The 18,470-nt window shown below is 37.4% G+C and overlaps 1 protein-coding gene across 2 annotated transcripts in view; it reads left to right on the top strand.

Annotated features, from left to right (window-relative positions):
• PLA2R1 (phospholipase A2 receptor 1) overlaps positions 1 to 18,470 on the top strand; it is a 105,528-nt gene that overhangs the window by 80,609 nt on the left and 6,449 nt on the right. For both annotated transcript variants that reach the window (XM_046658995.1, XM_046658994.1), the window contains exons 19-25: positions 155 to 258; positions 1,817 to 1,956; positions 10,227 to 10,344; positions 11,298 to 11,428; positions 12,055 to 12,202; positions 15,466 to 15,704; positions 17,294 to 17,462. In XM_046658995.1, the coding sequence (XP_046514951.1) occupies positions 155 to 258; positions 1,817 to 1,956; positions 10,227 to 10,344; positions 11,298 to 11,428; positions 12,055 to 12,202; positions 15,466 to 15,704; positions 17,294 to 17,462 (1,049 nt within the window). The remainder of the gene's footprint in view (positions 1 to 154; positions 259 to 1,816; positions 1,957 to 10,226; positions 10,345 to 11,297; positions 11,429 to 12,054; positions 12,203 to 15,465; positions 15,705 to 17,293; positions 17,463 to 18,470) is intronic.

Here is an 18,470-nt window from a genome sequence, read left to right as displayed (position 1 = left end):
ACTTATAAATTTCCATTTCCCTAACCAAAGACGTATTTCTTTTAATTTAATAAAATATTACGCCTTCAATCCATACCCCAGAATTCCAAGAATGGTGTTGGAGATTGAAAATGCAGAATGAGAGAAGACCTTAAAATTTTTAATTTTCCTGCAGCTGGAGAGATGGAACACCAGTAATCTACCAGAACTGGGACAAAGGAAGAGAAGGATCTGTAAATAATCAGAGCCAGAGATGTGGCTTCATTTCATCTATAACAGGTTATTTTATTCATCCATTTTGGGGTTTATAATACAAACTGATCATTTTCAGGAGGATTGAAGTCTCCTTTTCATTGCACTAGTTCATTGAGAAAGTTTTGTTTGGTTATTTTGCTTTTCAACTGAATATGTTCCATTTTATCAGGTTTAAGGCCTAAGGATGGCCATTTCTACAGTTTATTCTATTCATCCATGTTCATGAAAATAATTTCCATCCAGATAAGTCCTTCCTCGTGAGCCAAAACAGCACCAAAAATGGACCCATTGAAACTAGTCAAAAATATGTCTGACAGATACTATTCTCTGTGAAATTTCACTATGTGCCCATTTTTTATCTCTTCCTGGTATCCACCTTATAATTGGCCAGAACTTTAACCCCTGAAATTTACTTCCATTTTCCCCTTTAAATTTTCATTGAATTCAGTATTCTTTTTTCAAAATACCTGGCATTAATTGCTGCTTGTCTTAGAACACCAACTGTTTGCAAGTTGGATTTAGAAGTACATGTACGTTTAAGATGGGGTTTTTATTCCATTCATCAGTACAGTGTTATTTGGGTTGATTGTCCACTCATATGCACCCCACTCTTTCTATCCAATAAAAGGTAATGATGTTCCCGACTCCAACAGGTTCATAATGAACCTGGTCCCCAAGTCAGGAGATGGATAAATACAGAAAGCAATCCTTGGTGTAAGGGCGTCTGCCGAGAAAGTCAGGAAAGGAAAAACAATGTTGTTTAATCAGCTCGCTTTTGCCAGCAGGTGTCAGAACAGCCTGCAGAAAGGCTGTTAAGTGATTCTGGAAGAATAGCAGCTGATCTGCATGGAAAATAGCGTTCCAGCCCCTCCTTCAACATGCCAACATCTTTTTGCCTCATATCCCTCACTAAAAAACTGAATCTGGCCTTGCAATTTACATACATCCTTGCCCTATTCTGGAATTTATAACTTGGATGCTAATGAAATGCATTCTATAACCTTTACTCTGAAAATATAGCTCTTCTAAATTAAAAAACGTTTTCCAGGAGACCAAGGACCTTGGGCTAGATCTTCCCGAGGGCATATGTGTGCCTGTTTTGTCTAAGGGTCAGTGTTGAGAATGCTTCCTTAGAAGTTCCTGAGTTAATTTTTCTAAATCATTATAGTTTCTAAAGAATTATAAAATAGAAATGATCTATTGTTTTAGAATCTTTTTTTAAGTTGAATATTTTAAAACAAAAATATTACTCTACAAAATACTCTTTTGCTAACTCAGTCAAATATTCTTAGAACTTGAATCAGTTCTGTGATTCCAATTGCAGTATTTGTTTAGTTAGGTTTTTTTGTTTTGCATTGGCAAAATTTCTACATTCTTGAATGAGAATTACTGATTTGGCACCTTGCCCAGGTAGCTTTTGTCACTAGAGAACTCTATGATTAGTAGTTAAGTTTAGTTCAATTTCTAGATTTAAAAAACAAATTATGATAAACCGTAGCTGTCATAAAAATAGTGATCAATAGAAATGCCTACAGAGCCTCACCGTTGTTTCTATTCATTTCTAACTCATTTTCTCCTCCAGGACTCTGGGCTAGTGAAGAGTGTTCAGTTCCTATGCCCAGCATCTGTAAGCGAAAAAAATTTTGGGTCATAGAGAGAGAGAAAGATACACCCAAACAACATGGAACGTGTCCCAAAGGATGGCTATATTTTAATTATAAGGTAAATTTGTTTTGTAAAGGTTGCCTTTGTTTCTCTTTTGTAGATGTTAATTTTAGAAAGCAAGAAAAAGTAGGTGTGTCTGGCTTTGAAAAACCATGAGTTATTCCTTCGACCTGGAATTTTTTTGTCACAAATTTCAAGAGAGTTGAGAAGTTTTTGATTTAGGGACAAACCTCTTGAAATAAAAAGTTTTTGTCAGAAACGGCCTTGACACCACCTTTCATTTGTATAATCAGTTTTTGCTACTGACACAGTCATTCATTGCGCTCTGTGACTCTTTCGTTAGGTGTGATGAGTGTGTGCGTGCGCACATTTCTGTGTGCATGCGTGTGTATCCAGGCCCTGCTCCTAAGGGAGCTGTTAACTCCAGAGGGCCCAGACTCCATCTCCTTCTTTTGTGTCTTCCCTGCCTGGAGCTGGCATGGTGCTCTAATAACAGAGCTCAGTCAATGTCGTCTTGAGCCTCTTAAAGCTGGTGCTTCCATGCAGAATTGAATTAAAAAAAAAATTAACAGTGGGGATATTGCAAACTAGATTTATTATTTCTGATACTGCCTCCAATTGAGGCTGAGACTTCCCCTCCACTCCTTGTGTTTTGTAATAAAATAACTTTATAGGCCTTAGGTGGAAGTATTTTAAATGCATCCCAAATTATAAACGTTTAACTCTTCAATAATTAAAAAACCCAAACTGTCATCATTCCGTATGCTAGTGTGAAATCACGCTTCAATCGTGAACAGCAAATTTTCACCCTATATGTCCAGTTACACTGGCAGAGCATTGTCTCCTTGGTGATCTTCCTCTCATTGTTAATTTGTAAAATGGGGCTATTTGAATTTGACACACACTTATTGAGCACCTACCACGTATTTGGCACTAATTTTTTTTTTAACTGTGGTAAAATTCACATAATATAGAATTTACCGTCTTAACCATTTTTAAGTCTGCAGTTCAGTAGCATTAAGTATATTCACATTGTTGCAATAAATCTGCCATCTTGTAAAACTGAATCTCTAAACCCATTAAACAATTATACCTCATTCTCCCTTCCTCCAGCCCTGGCAACCACCATTCTGCTTTCTGTCTCTGTTAATTTGACTACTTCAGATACTGAGTATAAGTGGAACCATACAGTATTTGTCCTTTTGAAACTTGTTTATTTCGCTTAGCATAATGCCCTCCAAGTTCATCCATGTTGTACCATGTGTCAGTTTCCTTCCTTTTTAAGACTGAATAATATTCCATTGTGCATATTTACCACATTTTGTTTTTCCACTCATCCATCAATGGACGTTTGGGTTTCCTCCACGTCATGGCTAGCTGTTTTTGCTGGGTGTTTTCATATATATATATATATATTTCTTACTTTATTGAATTTTTTTAAATACACAGAATTGTTATCCCATCTTACATATGAGAAGATCGAGGCTAATAAAATCGTGTGTTTTTTCTGAAACTTCACTGCAAAGAAGTGCCAGGCCGAGAATCAACCTCAGGTTTTCTGACCCTGAGTCTAGCAGTCTTGTTGCTCCCCTACAGCTGCCGCTTCATAGAAGAACTTAAGAATTACCACATCAGCCTAGCCCCAGGATGCAATCAGTCCAGCAGTACTGTGAGATATTTTCTAAAATAATACAGTGGTTCTATAAAACTTTATATAGTTTTGAGATACACTATTTTTAATAGTTGACACCTTCTGTCTGCTTCCTATTTTCTCAAACTATAAAATCTTTCTACCAGTTGTAAATTATTTATACATTTCAATATGAGAAACATAGGAAATACTCAATAGGACTCTGAATATAACTAAGCCTTTTAATAAAACCTATCACAATTAGTTTTTTTAAGCTATTTTATTGTGGTAAAATATATATAACATAAAATACGCCATTTTAACCATTTTAAAGTGTACAGTTCAGTGGCATTGATTGCATCCATAATGTTTTTCAACCGTTACCACTATATTCAAAACTTATCATCATCCCAAACAGAAGCTCTGGTTGTTAAGAGTAACTCCCCATTCCCCATACCTCTGGCCCACAGTAAGCTCTAATCTATTTTCTATCTCTGCGAATGTGCCTATTCTAGATATTTCATATAAATGAACTCACATTGTGTCCTTTTGTGTTGGGCTTATTTCACTTAGCATAATGTTTTCAGTGTTCATCCACATTATAGCACACATCAGAACTTCCTTCCTTTTTATGACTGAATGATATTCCATGCCACATTTTGTTTATCCGTTCATCTGCTGTTGGACTTGGGTTGTTTTCCCTTTATTGACTATTGTGAATAAATCTACAATGAACATTGGCATACAAATATCTGTTGGAGTCCCTGTTTTCATGTCTTTAGGGTGGAATTGCTACGTCGTATGCTAATTCTATGTTTAACTTTTTGAGGAATCAGCAAACTGTTTTCAACAGCAGCTGAGCCATTTTACAAGCCTGCCAGGAGTGTATGCTAGCAATTTCTCCACATTCTTGACAACATTTGTTATTATCTGTCTTTTTTATTATTGCCATCCTAGTGTGTCTAGTGTTATCTCATTGTGGTTTTGATTTACATTTCCCTAATGGCTAATAATGTTGAGCATCTTTTGATGTGCTTATTGGCCATTTGTATACCATCTTTGGAAAAATGTCTATTCAAGTCCTTTGCTCATTTTTTATTTGGATTGTCTTTTTGTTGTTGAGTTATAGGAGTTCTTTACGTAGTCTGGTATTAAACCCCTATCAGATATATGTTTTGTAAATATCTTCTCCAATTCTGTAGGTTGTCTTTTCACTTTCTTGATAATGTCCTTTGATGCACAAAATTTTTTAATTTTAATGAAGTCCAATCTATCTAATTTTTCTTTTGTTGCTCCTGCTTTGGGTGCCATATCTAAGAATACCTTGCCAAATCCAAGCTCGTGAAAACTTACCCCTTACGTTTTCTTCTAACAGCTTTATAGTTTTAACTCTTATATTTAGGTTGTTGGTCCGTTTTTAGTTAATCCTTGTATATGATAGTTTTTCACAACAGTTAGAACGAGTATATCCTGGAGTGGTCTGTAGGGAACAGGCACAAAGAAATGCCTCTCTCATCTTAAAATCACAGATTGATACAGACAGTGAGAAACCCCAAAGCATGAACACAACTGTTCTAGTTACTAATCATAATTTCTCCCCTGTGTAAAAGAGGATATTTTAAGGAAATTAATGGCAAGTCAAATCCTTGGCATTAGAGAAATAATTCTAGGAAATTCACACTGGCTGTTTATGGTTCAGCCCTTGACTATTATCCTTCTCTCAACCTCTTTCATCCACACAGCTTAGCTCTGTCCCATATTTCTTCTTGTGTGAACACAGGGAGTATGTACACATATGGGCTCGGCAGCAGTGATGGTGCAACAGTCCCAGGGCAAAAGAGCAAGCGAGTGCTTCCTTTGAAAGGAGTAGAAAGGGGCGTGAGTAGAGCATAAATACATGCATGACAGGAGAAGGGCTTTCTGAAGCTAGCTATGGAGCAGGATTAAAATATCCTCAGGTGGCTCCGTTGTTTAAAAAAGTCTTTATGGATAACTAACAGCTAGATTAGTGGTTCACAACCCTGATCAAACATTTAGAATCACCAGGTGAGCTTTTTAAAAATATCAAGGTGCAGGTGACATCTTAAAGATTCTGATTTAATTGATCTGCATGTGATCCAGTCATTGGTATTTTTTAAAAATTCCCTCGGTTATTCTAATGTGCAGCAAATATTTGCCCAGCGACGCAACGGTTGCACAACTTAGTCTCTGAATCATTCAAAGGATTTGATTACTAAGGATACTGTCGCACCAAGCCTCATGAGAAGATGACCTTTCAGAGTGAGGTTTCAGGGTCCCCAACTGTGTCTCCCCACCCACAGTGCCTTCTCTGCCTATTAATAGCTAAAATCCAACAGAGTCTCACTCTTTTGCCTTAACATTTTCCTTTATTTTTTTTTTAAGGGAAATATTTCTGAGATTGCCTCATCTGTCATCTACACCTTAGAATAAGTGGGTTTATCAGATCATTAGAAAAGCTGATAATAGGAGGACTGATAGTTGAGAGAAGTGGAGAGCCTAGTGGGGATGGTTCCCCTGATTAACAAAAAACTACAGAAGGAAAATTGGGGGCTAGCAATGACAGACATTACTCACTTCACAGCTCTGAATGTGTCAATATATTATGTCCCATTAAACTTCACTTTTTTTTTTTTTTAAAGATTAGCACCTAGGCTAACAACTGTTGCCAATCTTCCTTTTTTTTTTTTAAGGATTGGCACCTGGGCGAACAACTGTTGCCACTCTTTTTTTTTTTTTTTTTTCTGCTTTATTTCCCAACCCCCCCTGATACATAGTTGTATATCTTAGTTCCAGGTCCTTCTAGTTGTGGGATGTGGGACGCCGCCTCAACGTGGCCTGACGAGCGGTGCCATGTCCACGCCCAGGATCTGAACCCTGGGCCGCCACAGCAGAGCACGCGAACTTAACCACTCGGCCACGGAACCGGCCCCTAAACTTCACTTCTTATTTGTCAGCTTCTTGGAAGGAATTTTTATTGATTATTTCTAAGAAAAAAAATCCTAGCTGGTTGACTAATTATCCACCTTTAAGAGTTTTAAAACTAAGATACCACAAGTTAAGCATCTTTTTAAATGTCTCATAGGGGCTGGCCCTATGGCCAAGTGGTTAAGTTCACAGGCTCCACTTCAGTGGCCCAGGGTTCCACCAGTTCAGAACCTGGTTGCAGACCTAGCACTGTTCATCAGGCCATGCTGAGGCGGCGTCCCGCATAGCAGAACTAGAAGGACCTACAACTAGAATGTACAACTATGTACTGGGGAGCTTTGGGGAGAAGAAGAAGGAAAAACAAAAAGATTGGCAACAGATGTTAGCTCAGGGCCAATCTTTAAAAAAAAAATGTCTCACAAATTATTTTCTCTATGTTTGATGATGTAAAAGAGGCTTGACCAGGAATTACCCCAGAAAGAGTGAGTCATCTAAGGTACTTGTAGCAACAGAGCTGCAAGAGGAAGAAATTCTAAGTGTGTGTGTGTATTAGATTAAGTCTTATGCTTCTACTTACACATTCTTATTCAAGGACCTGGATGTTTTGCATTATCTGGTTTGGGATTAACCAATATTTGATTTCATGCACAAAATGGTTTTTCCTTAAAAACTACTCTCTCTTCTTTTTTTAAAATTTATTCAAATTTTTAGCACTTCATTCATTCATTTAACTATGTTGGATATTGGTCATTCAATGGTGAAGAAAAACGAACATAATCCCTTCTCTTTTGGAGCCCACAGACTAGAGGGGGGACAAATATTAGTAAATCAATCAGAAAAATAACTGTAATTTACAACTGTGGCACATGTGATGAAGGAGAGTTACATAGTTCTCTTAAAGTATACAACAGGAGGACCTGACTGAGGTGGTCAGAAGGACAGGACACATTAAAAGTAGAGGGAACAGCATGTGCTAAGTTCCTGTGGTGAGAGGAAATGTGACATATTTAAAAAACTAAAGGAAGTTTAGAGAATTAGAATGTAGGAGATGAGACAAAAGAAATAGGCAAGTGTGATATCCTGTTAGAGTTTCTGGTTTTTATCCTAAGAGCAATGAGACACCCCTGAGGGGTTTTAACTAAAGAGAGACATGATCAGGACTGAGTTTTGAAAAGAATCACTCAAGAGTGCCAAGAATAGATTGTGAGAGAGCTAGGGTGATGAAGGCAAGAGCAGTTAGGAAGCTATTGCAGTGGTCCAGGCAAGAGATTAGTAGGTTGGGCTAAGATGGTGGTGCAGAGACTATGGGGCAGTGGGGATGGTGGGGGACTCTAAGAACTAGGATGGCCAAATAGTAGCATTGAAGGAATGATGGAGTGGGGCAGTGAGGAGACTCCCACGTTGCAGGCTTATATGAATGCATGACTCTGCCATTCAAGGTCAGTAAGAACACTGGGAAAGGACTAAGTTTGAGGGGAAGATCATGAATTCTATTTTCAAATTTTGAGCTGGAAATAACTTTGAGACAAAACAAAATTTTATATTCAAAACTCATCTTCAATACAGTAGGATATCTTTAATTCACAGTCATAATCAGAGATGCATTAAACTTGATCACGTTTTGCAGATTAGTAGGTAAATAAACAACTTAAAATTAAAGATGCTGTACTTCATCTTGCTGCTTTGCTTTCATTATTAATGACACCATTTTGAAGTCTGTTAGTAAATATGTTATATTTTTAGAAACAATGAGGTTGTGGTAATGGGAGGCTACACTCCCATAGTCAAGCTAGTAGATCTTGGCTGAGGCAAAGCGGGAGCGGGCAGGGAGGGGGCATTGTGTGTGTTTTCTGGAGAGATTTATTGAGCTAACTGAACCAATGAGGTTCATTGGTATTTATGAATGGTTCATTAGTGTGACTATCTGAACATAAGGTGAATTCGCATTAAATGATAAGACTTCCTAATAATTAGTATGTGCCACTCTTTGGAATTTGTAATTAGAGGAAAGAGGCAAAATGAAAGGAAATAGATAAAAGGATAGTTGTTATAAAATTAAAATCCTTTAAGGCCAATTCCATTTCTTTGTGAAGCAAACAAGGTAAAGGGCACCAGAAGAACTGAAAATGTACTTCCTCTCTTTGTTGGTACCTCAACTTCAGGCTAGATCAAAGTTCCTGGTTTTTATCCTAAGAGCAGTGGAAAACCCTTGAAAGTTTTAAACTAAAGAGTGACGTGATCAGGACTGAGTTGTGAAAAGAATTACCTGGGCACTGTTGACCTTTTGGGCTGGATAATTCCTTGCTGTAGGAGACTCACCTTGCAGTATAGAATGTTTAGCAGCATCGCTGGTCTCTACACACTACATGCCAATAGCAACTCCCCCCACCTCCAGCTTTGACCACCAAAAATGTCTCCAGACATTATCAAAATATCCCCTGAAGGACAAAATGGCTCTGTTTGAGAACCGCTGGACTAAATCTAGAATGCCTGAGAATGGCATTTGACAACCATTTCAGAGTGTATTGAATTTTATTTTGTTCCATAGATATTTATTGGGGTCTTTCTTTAGTGTGATGTTCAAAAAAGAATAACACTTAACCTCTCTGCCTTTTAAGGCATTCATGATGGTGGGGAAGGGGTCAGGGACTGACAAATTTAGAAATTAAAGAAAGATAGGGAAGGATGGCATACCAAAGGAAGATGAGAAAGGATGCTCTCTCAAGTGTAGGCTTCCACGCTAGCCTAGACTTATCTTGTAGCTCAGATTTTCTCAGTGACAAGATCTTGAGATCTGACCTATCAGTGATGAGGGTTGTCTGTGTGCATTGATGAGAGAATATTCCATATGGAATATCCTTTACATAAAGTCTCTCCTAACTTCTCTGGAATGTTGCCTGATTTGTTATAGCCCTTCTCTTCTCTCTCTACCTCTCCCCTGGCTCTGTCTGGCCCTAACGTGTTAAATGTCACTGAGCTTTAGGGGAAAAAAAAAAACTATGCTTCAACCTTGCCTGTCCTGCCTAGTAGTTACTGTTCCATTTCTCATCCCATAATGAGTAACCCTTCCCAGGCCACCGATAGGAGTCTTCCTGGAGTAACAGTCAGCTCTCACTGCCAAATCCCGCAGACTTCTTTTTGAGCTCCATTTGACGTGGTTGGCCACCCTCCCCTTTGTTTCTCCTTCCTAAGTTTCCTTGGTCCTGCCTTGCTTCTCTTCCCAATGGGCTCATTTTTCTTCTTTTCTGGCTCTTCTTTATGGACTTTCATGGCTGACTCTAAGTACTCAGTGAATTTAAATACTTGATGTGGTTTGATTCCCTAGTATTCCTCTCTCACTGAAAGTGATGAATATTTGTAATGAAATTTGTAAGTAAAATTGAACTAAGCTGTTAATTGCCACTCACAGAACTTTTTTTTAGATTAAATCTGCCATTGTAAACTTTGCAATCAGGCTGGCTCCTTTTTAGAAGGAATGCTATTTTCCACTAGCAAAGACATTGTTCTGATATCCTGCATGACAAAACACATCTTTACTTCTGTTCCTGGTGCAAATGCACGCGAGGCATTGACTCACCCTGAAAGTTCGTGATCCTCTTTGTTTTACTTTTGCTCCTTTGGAGTAGCTCAAAGAAAAACTGAGTCATTTTTGTAAAGAATTTTCAAGGCTGATCCTCAGTATCTTTGGGAAATTTTTAATTCATTTAGAAAAATATGGAGGTGAACACTTTGTTTTGACATTTTTTTATAGTGCCTTTTGGTGAAAATCCCCAAAGACCCAAGTCATGGGAAGAACTGGACGTCGGCTCAAGATTTGTGTGCTGAAGAAGGGGGCACACTGGTCGCCATTGAAAATGAGGTGGAGCAAGGTAGAGCACTCAATATTCAATCAGGCAAAAATTACCATTTTTATTCAAGTATTTATTAAAAATTCCTCCAGAATACGAACATTTTCAAATCAATATTTTAAGTACTATATTGCTGATGACACATAAATTTTCAGTTTGGCCTGTAAGGTTTATATCATGACATCTGTAAAAGTTCGTACACTGCATTGCTTGAACAGCTGACGTTTGGAGCCTTTTGTCTTACCGGTAATAGTGGAAAGAATAAGGACATATTTATGATCTGTATATCTGTATTATAAAACAGCTAAAATAATCTGAGGTATAGTCTATTATAATTGCATGGCATAATTTTTTTTTAATGTTCGGCACCTGAGCTAACATCTGTTGCCAATCTTATTTTTTTTTTTCCTTCTTCTCCCCAAAGCCCCCCAGTACATAGTTGTATGTTCTAGTTGTGAGTGCCTCAGGCTGTGGTATGTAGGACACCACCTCAGCGTGGCCTGACGAGTGGTGCCGTGTCCCCGCCCAGGATCTGAACCAGTGAAACCCTGGGCCACTGAAGCAGAGCCTGAGAACTTAACCACTCGGCCATGGAGCCGGCCCACATGGCATAATTTTTTAGATCCCTTTAGATTTACTTATACACTTTGATATTTAGGCAATCATATACTTTAGAAAGATACAGCAAACAAATCCTCTTTTGTTTAGAAAGCCATTGAATGAAGACTGGAAATTGTTTTGTTAATGATATGATGAAATCCCAGGCTTAGCCAGCTAATTTCTGTCAATTTAAACTGAAACAAAAGTGAAAGAGCCTGCATTACCTTCATAAGGACAAAGTAACAAATTCCTACAATTGATTCATAATTAAGTTTTGCTTTCATTTAAATAAAATCATAGCTATAAACAGAATTCAATGATTACCCAAATAGTTTGTATGGTATTAAATTTGATAATGTATTCCTATGTTTCAGCTTTCATTACTATGAATCTCTTTGGCCAGACCACTAATGTATGGATAGGGTTACAAAATGATGATTATGAAAAATGGCTAAATGGAAAGCCTGTCGCGTATTCTAACTGGTCTCCATTTGACATAATAAATGTAAGTTTTTAGATTTATTTTTTAGAAATCTTTTTAGCAGGAGATCCTATTTGAGACTAGTTTACTGAAGTGTTTTTTTGTTTTTTGGGGTTTTTATTTTTGTGAGGAAGATTGGCCCTGAGCTAAAATCTGTTGCCAATATTCCTCTTTTTTCTTGAGGAAGATAAGCCCTGAGCTAACATCTGTGCCAGTTTTCCTCCATTTTATATGTGGGACGCTGTCACAGTGTGGCTTGATGAGTGGTGTGTATGTCTGCACCCACCTGCGAACCCCGGGCTGCTGAAGTGGAGTGGTGAACTTAACCACTATGCCTCTGGGCCAGCCCCCTAAAGTTTTTTTTTTCACTTATATTTTGTAGGCATAATTTTTATTAGTCAGTTATTAATATATTAATTTTAATAGTGTAATTTCATATCATTTTCCTGTGTTCCATAAAGGTAATTACTTTACTCATCACAATAATTATTTATTTTGTAGGTTATGAAGTGATTTGTGAACAGGTTTATTAAATGCAAATAAAGGAATAATGGTGTTTGTATTTTAAAAATTATGTCCCTAATAAAAATGTCAATGTTATAATAATGTTATATGTTACCATGTTTTGGAAAACATTTATTCTTTTAAAGATTCCAAGTCATGACACCACTGAAGTTCAAAAACACATGCCTCTCTGTGCCCTGCTGTCAACTAATCCTAATTTTCATTTCACTGGAAAATGGTATTTCGAAGACTGTGGAAAAGAAGGTTTTGGGTTTGTTTGTGAAAAAATGCAGGGTAAGAAATATTTCCTTTTTTTGTTTTCATTTCCATGGGCCACTCTTCTCTTCCCTATTTGTTTTACACACTATATAACTGACTGTTTCATAGCTAACAGTGCCAGGCACTTATTCTTTGAGCTTTACTTATATATGGTCATTTAATCTCCACTACCACAGGATCGTGCCCTTTAGTGGGGTGCTAAGGACTGCAGAGTCCACTTGAGTGATGACCAAGTTTATGCACCCATTTTGGTCATATTAAAAGGCTTTACTTGCTTTGTTCTGGGATTATGTTTCTGTTCAGGCAATAAAAAAGACATTGAGGAAATGTTGGAAAAGAGTCAAGGAAATAAACCCACTCAATACTTACTCCTTTCTTGGAACCCTAAAACTGGTCTCTGGCTATCATGGCATAAATATGGCATGCTGCATGTTTCTAGACCTGATGTTCAGAAACCCCCAATGACTTCTGGTGTGAATTACCAAAGCCATACTATTACAGGTAGCCAGTGGAGTCCAGGAACAGTGTGAATGCACTGTAAGTGACCTTGAGTAATAAAAATAACACCAACAATAGCTCCCATCTCATACTTCTCCTGAGTGCTCGGCTTCCTGTGCCATGCCAGCCTAGAAGGCCAGAGTTTGTGTCTGGAGCTGTGTGGACTTCTGGGCAGCCTAGTATATGTATATCTCATCCATATATATATATGCACTTACTTGGAATATGAATTATACCTCTTAGTGTTGCATACATGTAAACTCTTTAATGATACTAAGTATCAACCCATCCTCAGAAAAGCAATTCCAAGGAAGTCCCGTTTCCTAGTTCACAATTATCACTTAAGCATAATAGTGGTCAGGAACTGAAAGAAGATACCAGATCAGCTATAGCAAGAATATTTTGAGAAGAGCAGAGTCTTGTAAGGAAAGAAATGATATCAATGTACCATATGCTTGCACACTTACGATATCCCTGGCACTGTGCCTTGGCTTTGTAAGCATTATGCCATAAAATTCTAATGACAGTTCTATGAAGTAGGTAAAATTCTCCCCATTTTACAGATGAGGAAATTGAGGCTTAGAAAAAATATGTAATACACTCAAGGTCTCTCAGTTAAATGATTCTATTATACAGCATTGATGTTGATCTCTTCTTGAAATATACTCTCTGACCACTTTCTCTCTTTGATATTTTTTGGATTAACCACATATATGTTCTTTTAGAGATAGTATAGAGTTGTCGTGGTTGAGAGCATAGGCACTGGAGTTCACACCCCTCCTGGGTTCCCACTCCACCTCTGTAAATAAACTGTCAGTCAAGTTTCGTATCTTCTCTGAACCTTGATTTCTGCATCTGTAAAATAGGATAATAACTATGTCATAGACTCTATGTATATACAATGCTTAGCAAGTTCCTAGCATATGTTTAACCAATGAAAGTTGTTTTTATTATTATTTCCAAGAAATTTTATTCAACTACACAAATTCTTGTAGTCGACAATGAATACCCAGATTCTGCTTCTCTTCTTTATGTGCCACATAAGTATGTGCTTGCATTGGGCTTAGAGCCTAAAGTCTCTTATCTGCCTGAAAGAATGAAGATATCTGAGTAAAAAGAGAAACAAGGGCAAAGTCAAGAACCCCAGTTTGGAACTTGGTTTCCAATAGATCTTTCTTTTTCATGGCAACAGGTGACAAAATCATGTTGCTCAAATCACTTATATTTTGAAACTTGAAGAAATTAATTACACAGGGAGAAATTTATATATGCGAAAATACAGATGCATAACTTAGTGGGGAAAAATAGTTAAATTGTTATTTGGCTCATATATACAAAGGATTTCAGTTAGTTTAATTTTAATAATTGTTATCATTTTTAAATAGCTACTTTGGTATTCTATTGGTTTTGTATAAATAGCCTCAGACGTGATACATAGGCTAGCAAACAAACTTCTAGCAAAGAATGAACAGATGATAAAAGTGTGGTCCATCACAATTTAGTTGGTAATTGGATTAATTTCACTTTGGTTTTACAATATGTACTCCTGCTGTATTGAGGTAACATTTTCAGGAAAAGTCAAATTCCCACTTTGCCATTTTTATTTGGGAGAATGTGACAAGAGGAGGAGAGGGGAGCAAGAAGCAACAATTATTGAGAGCCTTCTAGGTCCCAGGTACTACAGTAAGTGCCCTGTGTATATATCTCATTGAATGCTCCCCACAGCCCTCTAAGGAAGGCCTTACTAATCCTACAGACCAGATATTTGAGGTTTAGAGAGATTAAGTAATTTACCCAAGGTTTCTTAGCCATTTAGGATCAGGGCTAGGGTTGAGTTGGAGGTCTTCTCACCTATCCACATCTCAAGATGCTCCTTTTCAAGCCAAAATGTAATGAAACCAGTATACAGAGAGAAATCCCAGCCGCTTTGGATCAGACAGTTCAGAAATTCTTGCGTTGTTTTTGTATGTTAGGTCTTCTAAATTTAGCCTACCCTAGAACATAATATAATACAGAACAAAAAGGCAAATGTACGTATTAAAGAGGAAACATCTGTAGGTAAAACACGGGGTTGGTTTTCACATGATCACAGCTTCTCATGTACAAGAAAGCACCAGTGATCACGGGTGGGAAAACCTTGCCTCTTAATTTATAATTCTTGACTCTGCCAGGTGACATATTACTAGCAACTGTTTATAAGACCTGTGTGTGTTTCTAAGCATTTATTAGCTTAATTTTAAAACTATTTTTTAGAATTTATACGTGTAAACTTTTAACATGGTAGCAACTATCAAACGGTCTCAAAAGTTTAATAAAGTTTATTTGAGAATATGCACTCATTAAATTATCTTTGCAATGCAGTATATGACTACATAATATATGTCAATATTCTCTTAGTGAGTATTAATTTCTGCCATAACAGTATATGTTAGGCCAAGTGTATCTAGTAGGATGAAACTTGCCTAAGGAGATCACATCGGTTCCACCAAAAAGATGGTTATTTTAACAGAGATTGTAAAAAATGGGAAAACTTCTAGAAATGGTTCGATGTATGTTTATATTTTTTAAGAAACTCATTCATTAAATTTCCTAAAGTGTTCTAATTCTTTAGCATTACCTACGGTCTCAGGCAGTGTCCTCATTTCGAAATAGTCAATTCTGGGAGGGAAAACTGTTGTTAACAGTAGGATGGATCATTGTGACACGATCTATGCAAAGCTTTGCCTCCCCCTTTCTCATCCAGATGCTACAAATGATTTTTGTTGTTGTTCTTGTTCTAGATACTTCTGGACATGGTAGAAATACATCTGATATGTATCCAATCCCCAATACCTTAGACTATGGAAACAGAACTTACAAAATAATTAATGCGAATATGACTTGGTATACAGCAGTAAAAACCTGCCTGATGCATGGAGCAGAACTGGTCAGCATTACAGATCAGTATCGCCAGTCCTTCCTCACTGTTATCCTCAGCCGGCTAGGACATGCCCACTGGATTGGACTGTTCACCGCAGATGTAGGTGTTCTCAAATCCCTTGGACAATCCTCCCATAATTAAGTCTCACGTCTACTTCCTTAGCGATATAGCCACTGAAATTAGCACAGAAAAAAATTCCCAGAAATAATAGTAATTATAACATTTAAGTAATTGGTTTATACAATAACTACTGACAACTTTATGAGCAGCCTATGACGACAAAATAAAGGTGCGCACCTTTTTAGCATGAACATCCCTTGCCTAATTTTCTGGAAATTCATGCCCTTCAAAGGTTCTCTGAAAGTTTCTGAGAAATTTCGGGATACTTTCTCACGTGTGCACTGGAACACATCCTAAACTCAAGCCCCTGCATTTAGGTAATTTGTTGCGTTCAAGGAATCCCTAAGAAAAATGAATCATGCTTCCTGCCTAGAAATTTGGTTATTAATTAATTCAGTCCCCCTTGGAATTTAACATAGGGGTTATTTTCCCATTCTAAGGATGTAGTTTGGAGAGTAAGCTTTTTTTTTTTTTTTTAGTTTTCTTTTTTTAAAAATAAAAGTATTACAGCCCCAAATTAGTGAAAAATAAATCTATTCTATCCTGACCTCTAGTTCTGCTCCCCGGTGTCAATCACTGTAAACAGTTTCTTGTGTGTCATTTATAAATATTCTGTGTATGCACATATATACACATGTAATTGATGAATATATATATATACACGTATTTTTTAAATACAAATGAGATGATATATATATGCTGTCCCTAAACTTGCATTTTTATTTAATATGCCTTGTACAGCTTTCCATGTCAGCACATAAAAATCTAATACATTCTTTGGGACAGCAGCACATAAGGATATACCGCAATTTATTAAACCATTCTCCTGTGAATGGACTTATGGGTTCTTCCCAGTTTTTCACAGTTACAAACAATGCGCAACAGATATCCTTGTGCAATTAGGATAAATTCCCAGAAGTGAAGTTAAGTACCCTTTAAATTTTAACCAGTGGTGCCACATTGCTCTCTGAAAGTTTGCACCAATTTACAACAGTGTATGAGAATGTCTAGTTTTTCACATCTTTGCCAACACTGAGTATGTCAAAATTTTAATCCTTGCCAGTGGGATAGGGGAACGGATGGCATTTCCTGGTGCTTTATTATATTTTGTATTTTGTACACGTTTTAAGTTTATGTAGTCAATTTTGCTTGATGGCCTCTGGATTTTGGATCAGACTTAGAAGGGTTTTCCCCCCACCAAGAGTATAAAATGTTTAGCCAAGTTTTCTTTAGTACTTTTGCGTTTTCAATTTTATGTATGAATCTTTGATCGATCTGAAATTTATTTTAGTGTAAAGAACAAGATATTGATCCAACTTCACTCTGATTGCTTCCTGGGAAGTTATGGCGGCAGGGAGCCAAGGATTCCCCAAAACTAAAAAAGATACTGCTTGTTGTAGATATTCCTTTGTGTGAGGCCACATTTGCAAGCTGTTCTAGACCCCCTGAAATGTAAGTCTGGATGTGAAAAAGTAAATCTTTGTGTGAAGTGAGGGCTGCTCAGACAGCATTGAATGATGTCACCAGCAGTCTTGGCAAGGAAATGAGCACTCAATTTCCCTCCACAGAATGGTCTTAACTTTGACTGGTCAGATGGCACCAAATCCTCCTTCACTTTTTGGAAAGATGATGAGTCATCCTTCCTGGGTGACTGCGTTTTTGCTGACACCAGTGGACGCTGGAGTAGCGCAGCCTGCGAGTCATTTCTGCAAGGAGCCATTTGTCAGGTACCCACTGGTAGGTTCAATTCTGTTCAACTCAAGAAATATGTACTATGCACCTGCTGTATGCAAAGCACTGTGCTAAGCAGGAGAAATGAAGAAGAGTAGTAAGAAGGATTTGCCCTCAAGAAATCTCTGGCCTGATAAGTGATGTACAGACAAATAATCGTTACACAAGGCAGGGCCACCAAATGACATAAGAGAGGTAGCAAGTGTTGTGGGGCAAGAAAAAGAATGCATCATAGCCACTTGGGGAAAAGTAGAAAGGCTTCTTGAAGGAAGTGACTGTGGAGATTGGCCCTGAAGAATAGTTGGGTATAAACGGGACAATGATGAGACATGGAGAGGCATTCTGAGCAGAAAAGATTCAGCAAAGACATGGAAAGAAGAAAGGACTGGGCATGTATAAGACAAAACTGGTGTTGAGATTTTCCAGTGTTGCAGGTTACAGGTAAAAAGAGATGGAAATCAGGCTAGAAACATGGGTTAGGAGTGTGTGTAGAGGATCTTGAGCCAGACTGAGGATTTATGTTTAGGTCAAAGACTAATAGGATTCTAGATTATAACAATAATCATAGTAATAACATTTATATTTATATTACACACGTACTTATATAATAAAAATAGCATCTCATTACATTTAAAGTTCAGTTGGCCCAACCAGGTGAACTTTATTTTAAAGATGAAACAGACTCAGAGCACTAAATAGCCTCCTGAAGATCTCATAGATGTCTGTCAACAGCACCAGGAGTAGGAGCCAACTTTTCTGGATCTCTCATTTGATGTTTATCCCATTACACGAGGTCTCCTTTCCCTTGATTGCTGTGGTGTACACAAAGAGAGTTCCTTCACACTAGCTGGTTTCTTTTTCAATCTCTCAATTAGTAAAGGTTCAAGTAATTACTTACATTCTGGATACTGTCAATTCAATAGCATACATGCACATTATGTAACTTCAGATCAAAACAGTTCAGGATAAAAATGTAAATGAGAGATACATATATTGGGAAAGCTAATTCTGCTT

This window comes from Equus quagga, chromosome 4 (assembly GCF_021613505.1).
Source record: "Equus quagga isolate Etosha38 chromosome 4, UCLA_HA_Equagga_1.0, whole genome shotgun sequence".
Classification (NCBI taxonomy): domain Eukaryota; kingdom Metazoa; phylum Chordata; class Mammalia; order Perissodactyla; family Equidae; genus Equus; species Equus quagga.
This window is presented reverse-complemented; position numbering and strand designations above follow the sequence as displayed.